The sequence below is a fragment of the Mesoplodon mirus genome (genome assembly GCF_964341445.2).
Source record: "Mesoplodon mirus genome assembly, chromosome: 5".
Taxonomy (NCBI): Eukaryota; Metazoa; Chordata; class Mammalia; order Artiodactyla; family Ziphiidae; genus Mesoplodon; species Mesoplodon mirus.
In genome coordinates this window covers 31,463,990-31,472,534 of record NC_138980.1, presented here as the reverse complement: position 1 = coordinate 31,472,534, position 8,545 = coordinate 31,463,990, and the positions used below count along the sequence as shown (strand labels likewise).

The 8,545-nt window shown below is 37.3% G+C and overlaps 1 protein-coding gene across 5 annotated transcripts in view; it reads right to left on the bottom strand.

The window, feature by feature from the left end:
* UIMC1 (ubiquitin interaction motif containing 1) overlaps positions 1-8,545 on the bottom strand; it is a 191,757-nt gene that overhangs the window by 44,912 nt on the left and 138,300 nt on the right. For 4 of the 5 annotated variants that reach the window (XM_082622707.1, XM_082622706.1, XM_082622704.1 and 1 more), the window contains 2 exons: positions 8,381-8,457; positions 3,376-3,476 (listed from right to left, as the gene is read on the bottom strand). In XM_082622707.1, the coding sequence (XP_082478833.1) occupies positions 3,376-3,476; positions 8,381-8,457 (178 nt within the window). The remainder of the gene's footprint in view (positions 1-3,375; positions 3,477-8,380; positions 8,458-8,545) is intronic. The other variant, XM_082622705.1, reaches the window with a different exon arrangement.

Sequence of the window (8,545 nt, the reverse complement as noted above, 5' to 3'; positions counted from 1 at the left end):
AGCGGAGAAAAATCAATATACCCTATAATTTGCAAGTAGTCTTGAGTTAATGAAAGTAAGTGGCAGTTAAGCAGTTACTTGGCATTCTGAAGTTCACTAAGCACAGAAATGTTGTATGACATGAATGTCACTGGTGCTCACACCCAGTACTACACCCCTTTGTATTCATTACCAGCTCTATAAAATGCAGAGAAGGTACCTCCAACTATTAAGGTAGTATTCAAGAGGGAGGAATCAATCTATTTTTGTTTTATTGTGAATACAAGCCCACTTCCAATCACATTCATAGGCAACCCAGAAGGTTTCTGAACATTTTTATATTAACCTAAGTTTTTTCCCAGCACCATTTAAAAAGGTCTATTTAAATATTAGCTACAATGGAGAAGCCTCAAGAGGAAAAGATACAAGCAAAGAAGCTCTTATGAGGACTATGTAGTTAGGGACTGGGTCTCTGCAGAGATGCTTCCACTTCTTTTAAAATACTATACATGTATTTCTCAGAAGAAGTACTTGGACACCAAATCATGATCTCTTAAAGGCTGGCCTTTACTTTCTGGCCTGAAAAGAAACCTCATCTCAAGAAATGGACCCAATGAAAATGAGAGTATGTCCTATAGTTACCAACTCCCCCACCCATTCCCCACCAGGTTTATTTGCAGCTTAGAAAACTGTTTAGATCTTTCCCCTCTTACTACAGACAGTTTACTTAACACTGTTAACTTAAAAACCAACTGACTAAACTGACTACAGTTGCACAGGTCCACTTATATACAAATGTTTTTCAACAGTAAATGCTACGGTACTAAATGATCTGCGGTTGGCTGAATTCTCGGATGTGGAACCACAGATAGGGGGAAAATACAGATACCAAGGGCCCGCTCTAAGTTATACACGGATTTTCAACTGCACGAACAGTCGGCACCCCTCACCCCCTCGTTGTTCAAGGGTCAACTGTATTTGAGTCTGAATAAAGTCTATTAACCCTTCTGAGTACAGAATATCTGAGACCCCAACTAAGGGAAACTCTCAGGCAAGCTATTTCAAAAATATTATTTCCAAAGGAATCTGACCATTGCAGAAAATCAAATCAAGAGGGACTACAGTTCCGGCAGAGGTATTCCAAATACCTCAAATACTGTCAAGCAGTTCTCTGTCATTAGTAAGCTAATATCACTGAACAGCCATAATACATTACAAAGCAGTTCCACATGCATATTTCTACTTGTGCCACCTCCTGCTATGTGTTTTATATTCTTTATCTAATTTAATCTTCAGAGCAACCCAATAAAATAGGCTATTTTTGTCTCCATTTTATAAATGAAGAAGCATTCCTCTCCTATGTTCCCCTAATACCCGAAGCATCTCTCTAACATTACATTTGTCAGATCACATTATAATTATCTGTTTAGGTGTCCCTTTGAGGGCAGGGATTGTTTTTTTCTTATTTACCTTATATCTTAAGACTCTAAAACAATGACTGGCACACTATAATATCTGCCAAATAAATGAATAAAACAATTAATTAACCTGCCCAAGGTGGCGGGGTTGGGATTCAAAGCCATGTCTTCTAATTCCAATGCTCAAGCTCCTTGCACTACACCATACCACCTTCCAATAAACAGGAAATTTTAGGGCAGATAACCCGATACACAGATTCCAAGGGCAAGAGTCCATACCCATTATGATACTATCACTGTGCACACATAAAATGCCCAGATTCTATCTTTCTAATAAGTGATTTGTAACTAGTGATTGTACAATGACTCAAAAACTACAGTATCTAACTTCTTTTAATGGAAACTTCTAAGACTATTTAGAGTATCCACAGATATCAGCAAACAGCAACACCAAAAAGAGGACATTCAGTGTGAAAAAGACCATACAATTCCATCCATTTGATGTGTAGTGCTGCAGACATATATAACTTCTAAATAGGGCTCATGCTCTTTGCCCCAAACAAAGAATAGTTTCCTTTGCAGCCATGGACGGGTAAGAAATCAGCCTTAATTAACTAAGGGCTTGCAGGGCTTCCTATGCATGTTAGAATAACTATGTTAATAACACTCTGTTCCCCCATCCCCATTTAGAAGGTTCTGGTCCCTCCCTAGGAAAAGAACTGGAGGCCATTTTGACATTATCTAGCAGGATCTATCCTCAGTATCTCTGATGCAGGGAGTGTCCTCATCTTTCCTAACACCACTGGCATCGGGGAATCTTGGTCTGTCAGCTGTGACAGATCAGGTTCCAGGGAACCAAACAGTGTGCGTGATTCATGAAAGCAGAATTTCTACCCAGTTACCTGCAGTGCAGAAACTAGGAAGGGGATCTAACTTCCACTGTAAAAACTGTTTTCAAAAAAAACCTAGAGTATAAAAAGGAATAACAGAATGAAGCTTTTTATTTTTTACTTTTTTTATTTTTTATTTTTTTTTGTGGCACGCGGGCCTCTCCCTGCTGTGGCCTCTTTCGCTGCGGAGCACAGTCTCCGGACGCACAGGCTCAGCGGCCATGGCTCACGGGCCCAGCTGCTCCGCGGCATGTGGGATCCTCCCGGACTGGGGCACGAACCCATGTCCCCTGCATCGGCAGGTGGACTCCCAACCACTGCGCCACCAGGGAAGCCCAGAATGAAGCTTTTTTAAATTGCTCAGGATAAAATAGTATAAACATATGTAACCAAAAAATTTATTTTCACAGAAAAACTAGTTTAATTCTCAGGCTGCTTTTCACACCAACAAATTTTAAAGATTTTGAATTTTTTTTAAAAGAGTTCTTGGTATTTAAGTTGTTTTGTCAGACTCAATATGAAAAAATATACACTGAATCTTAATCAGAAGTATGAATTTGTGTCAATCAGCTTTATGGTTAATGTCAGATATGTGAAGTTAGGAAAGGTAATAGTGCAAATAGAGATTTGCCTATTTTATCATGCTGCTATCCTGATTTTGCATTTCTGATCACGTCTCAAAATTAGGGCTGAAAGTTAGGTCGTAATATAAATGTAGTGACTTTTTCCAAGACTGTTCATCTCTGTTACTTATCAGTATATAATGGAAAATACTCCAGGACTTTGGAGACAAATCTGTGTTCAAATTCTGGTTCTACCATTATTAGCAGTTTGAGACCGAGCAAATTGAGCAAACATCCTAAACCTCCATTTCCCCATCTGTACCAGAAATAATAAAGCATATTAAAATACTGAAGAATTGGTAACTACTGTTATATTTAGAAATAGTGCTGAACTCATTTTTAAGAATCTGAGATAAAACCCTAACCCTCTGTCACCTAAATCTTTTCATCCAAGGTCAATATTGCATCAGAGAGAGGACTACCAGTAGAAAGAAAACACTGAGAAAAATGATAAGTAATATTCACCTCCTTATCTGCCATTATTCTTACTTCATCCACAGTCTCTCTGCTACCTGGAAAGTCTTCTTTTTCAAGGTCAAAAGTCTCAGGGGAACTTAGCTGTGTCTCTGTAATTTAAAAAATTAAAACTTCATTAATTTTCATTTTGTATTTTCATAGTTAAAGAAAACAAACACCTGTTTCCTTAAGCTTAGGGTATGATAATTCTGCAGTGGCAATACAGATCAAGTTTGTTTCTTCTTAAGGCTTTACTGAGGCATAATTTACATACTACAGAATTCACCAATTTTAAGTATACGGTATGGTGAGTTTCGACAAATATTTACAATGTATACATGGTATCATTTATACCACATCACCACCACCACAATCAAGATATAAAATATTTCTAACAACCCCAAAAGTTCTCATGTACCCCTCTGCAGTCAATCCTCCTCCTACTTGGCTCTCTGCAATGACCAACCTACTTTATGTTCTTAGAGTTCTGCCTTTTCTAGAATGTCATATAAATGAAATAACACAGTGTGTCATCTTGACTTCTTTCACTTAGCATAATGTGTTTGAGAAGCATCCATGGTGTTACATATATCAGTAGTTCATTCCTTTTTACTGCTGAGTAGTATTCCATTGTATGGATATATTATAATTTGTTTATCCATTCATCAGTTAATCCATTTGGCTTCTTTCCAGCATAGTTCTGGTTTTAAAGTATATTTATTCTGACAGAAAACAGATGCTAATTCTGAGGTTAAAGGGATGATTAGAGAAGACAAAAATTGGGAGCAGAAATAAAAATACATTCTCAACAAAGATATGCCTTTCTTTAATTATACTTTAAGCAGCATTTATTCATTCAACATTAATGCAATAAATATTTATGGAAGAAGTTCCAGGTACTGTACAGGTTACTAGCAATATGGAGATGTAAGATGAGGTCTCTCGTGGCCTCATTCAGGGGTCAGCAAACTATAGCTCATGGGCCAAATAGAGCCAGTTGCCTGTTTTTGAAAATGAAGTTTTAATGGAACACAGCCACATTCATTCTTCTTTATACTGTCTATGGTTACTTTTGAGTTAAAATAGCAGAGCTGAGTAGTTTCAACAGACTGTATGGCCCACAAAGCCTAAAATATTTATTATCTAGTTTTTTATAGAAAAAGTTTGCTGACTTCTGGTCTAGACACCTATCACTTGATATAACAAAAGAACACTAACAATATTTCAAAAAATGACAATAAATCTAGAAATTTATCTGAGAACACAATCCAGTAAGTTCTCTGTTATCTACACTATACACACTATACATCTAACTGGTATTATATATCTGTGCTTCACAAATACAATGAGGGGCCAATGCTGGGCAAATACTATACTTGAAAGGTACTGAGGTATCTTCTCAATCATCAAAGAATGATTATATACATTTCTAGTGTCAACTGTATTTTAATACATCATAATATTTTGAAAACTGGATGCACACACAGATTTTACCACCTTGTTGGAAAAAGACTTATAGTGCATAAACCTCAAAATCTTCTTTGTCAAGCTTCCCTGAGAGATATAACCAAAAAAGACATTTAGTCTGTTAGAAAATAAGAGTTGCTCACTGCTTGTACTACTGTAACAATAAAAAGTCTTTAATTAAGCTTTCTCTGGCTGAAATGTTCAACTATAGAGACAAATTAAGAGAACATTAGTTTCATAGAAGTAAATAATGTTAGCATCACGCACAACATGGGCATAAGGCTGTAATCCGGCTTCTTCACTAATATGTTGTTATAATTTTGAATAACAGACCCCTGGAACTGCCAGAAATGAGACAAAACAAAATAGGTAAGATGGACTTCTATACTCAATCTGTGTTTCACCCATTTAGGACAAATTTTTATACACAGCTTCTAAATTATATATGTATTTTTTATTGAAGTATACTTGATTTACAATGTTTTGCTAATTTCTGCTGTACAGCAGTGATTCAGTTATACATACATATACATTCTTCTTTACATTCTTTTCCATTATGGTTTATCACAGGATATTGAATTTAGTTCCATGTGCCATACAATAGGACCCTGTTGTTTATCCATTCTATATATAATAGTTTGCATCTGCTAACCCAAACCTCCTGTTCAATCCCTCCCCCACCCCCTTCCCCCTTGGCAACCACAGGTCTGTTCTCTATGTGTGTGAGTCTGTTTCTGTTTCGTAGGTAGCTTCATTTGCATCATATTTTAGATTCCACATATAAATGATATCATATAGTATTTATCTCTCTCTAACTTACTTCACTTAGTATGATAATCTCTAGTTCCATCCATGTTGCTGCAGATGGCATTATTTTGTTCTTTTATGTGGCTGAGTAGTATTCCATTGTACATATGTACCACATCTTCCTTTCTCCAGTCATCTGTTGATGGACATTTAGGTTGCTTCCATGTCTTGGCTACTATGAATAGTGTTGCTATAAACACAGGAGTGCACGCATCTTTTTGAATTATAGTTTTGTCTGGATATATGCCTAAGAGTGGGATTGCTGGATCATATGGTAATTCTAATTTTTAGTTTTTTGAGGAAACTCCATACTGTTTTCCATCATGACTGCACCAACTTACATTACCAGCAACAGCGTAGGAGGATTCCCTTTTCTCCCCACCCTCTCCAGCATTTGTTATTTGTAGACTTTTTAATGATGGTCATTCTGACCAGTGTGAGGTGGTACCTCATTGTAGTTTTGATTTGCATTTCTCTAATAATTAGCAATGTTGAGCATCTTTTCATGTGCTTACTGGCCATCTGTATTTCTTTGGAGAAATGTCTATTTAGGTCTTCTGCCCATTTTTCGATTGGGTTGTTTGTTTTCTTGTTGTTGCATTGTATGAGCTGTTTGCATATTTTGGAAATTAAGTCCTTGTTGGTTGTATCATTTGCAAATATTTTCTCCCATTCTGTTGGCTGTCTTTTTGTTTTGTTTATGGTTTCCTTTGCTGTGCAAGAGCTTGTAGGTTTGATTAGGTCCCATTTGTTTAGTTTTGTTTTTATTTCTATTGCCTTGGGAGACTGATCTAATAAACCATTGGTCCAATTTATGTCAGAGAATGTTTCGCCTATGATCTCTTCTGAGAGTTTTATGGTATCATGTCTTATGTTTAAGTCTTTAAGCCACTAAATTAAAGAGACTGAGGAGTCTGACTCCATGGAGAAGTAGTTACACTTTCTTAGCAAAAGGAACAGTAATATTAGGGAAACCTTTTGTGATCTCATTTAGAAGTGGTTCATATCAGCAAACAGTTGGACTTAATTAGCAGGCTAATGACAGCAAGTCACGATCACAAAAATTATCTAACTGCAGTGATGAAGGGCTTACTTTTCATTAACTTTTCTCTCATTAGGGATTTCAATTGTATTTGCAGGTTCCTCCTGCAAGATCCCAGGGTGATGTCACATGCCATCATCCTAAACTTACTGGGTGACTTCCCAGCAGGATGGCATAAGTCAGCACTCCCAGATGGAGAGGGAGTAATGCTATCTTTTCACAAAAATAACACAGCATTCCTGACAGCTCCTGCCAAAATCATAGCAATTGGTAGAGGGGTCTCTTGGTGGGTATCATTAGGCAGCAATCTAAATAAATTTCAAATGAATATAGAAACCACTTTCAATAAAAACAACGCAGTTAAACTTTAAAAGTAAGTACAGAAAGACCTTTACAATATGCTGCCAGTTGTTTAAAAATAGTTACAGGACTTTCCTAGACTAATGTGTAAACTAAATGAGTCTCTGTAGAAAAAAAAAAAAAAACTTGAAAGAAACCAAAACAAGAAAACTACGAGTCTCTCTGACCCCGACAGGTTATACGCAACCTAAAGGAAAACTAGATATGACTTATGGTAACATTTGTCCAACACTTGCTGCCCAAAGAGTTTAAACATTAAGAGGAAGTTCCTTAATCTCACATGAATAAGGTTACTGATAATATATTAGGCCCCACTTTTAAGAAAAGCCAAAAATATATATAGAAGCTAAAACAAATTCCTTAGAAAGCAGTGGTTCATAATCACAAAATAATTCTTCATATTATACGATGATTCAACTCAAGAGTTCTCTTAGATAATGGATATTTTAGTTCATTTTAAATTATTTTGTGTATCAAAACCTATTCATGTGCAACTTTCAATGAACATCTCTCTCGTACCTTAAACAAAGTATTGATACCTGTGTCTTCTCATCACCACTGTTAACAAAAACCAAAGTATGATACTTAACCAGGTTAAGTATCTGTTCTGAGATTAAAAATAAGTCAGTGACCGAACTGCGCACAAAATTCCATTTCTGGACTCCCTATGCAATAGACCCCATGAATGGCAATGTAAAACTAACTAGTAAAGGCCTCAGGGAAAAACACTGCTTAATGACAGGCAGATTGGAGGACAAGCCACTTTGAGAACTCATAAACCAAAACATAAAGTCTTCTTGGCTTTCAATGTAGAGTTAAATGCTACTCCTAATGCTCTGCTGCCATCTCTGATGAGGCTAGTAAGCAAACAAGCAAACAAAAGAGCCATGTTAATTTCAAACTAAACTATCTCTAAGAAGAGAAAAGATGAGAAGCAGAGCCAATGTCCATCAAAAATGTGTGTGTGTGGCTTCCCTGGTGGCGCAGTGGTTGAGAGTCTGCCTGCCGATGCAGGGGACACGGGTTCGTGCCCCGGCCCGGGAATATCCCACATGCTGCAGAGCGGCTAGGCCCGTGAGCCATGGCCGCTGAGCCTGCGTGTCCGGAGCCCGTGCTCCAAAACAGGAGAGGCCACAACAGTGAGAGGCCTGCATACCGCAAAAAAAAAAAAAAAAAAGTGTGTGTGTGTATATATATGTATGTGTGTGGAGAGACACACACAAATCAATCACACGTAAACCTCCTGAGAGTGGGTTGGAAAAGTCAGAAAAATTAAAAGGCACAAAAAGGTAGATAGCTAGGGATCAGAAACTGGTAAAATCACAGTGGGGTACTTACCAGGACACACAGTGATTTCCTCTGCAGAACTCTCTGGCATAAGGACTGAGCTTCTCTTACTGTTCAAAGCAGCAATGCTGAAAAAAGAACCAAACCCCCAGTGAATTCCCAGTAAAATAAATCAGAACACGGGGCCAAAAGCAATGGTTAGTCATTCACAAAGCC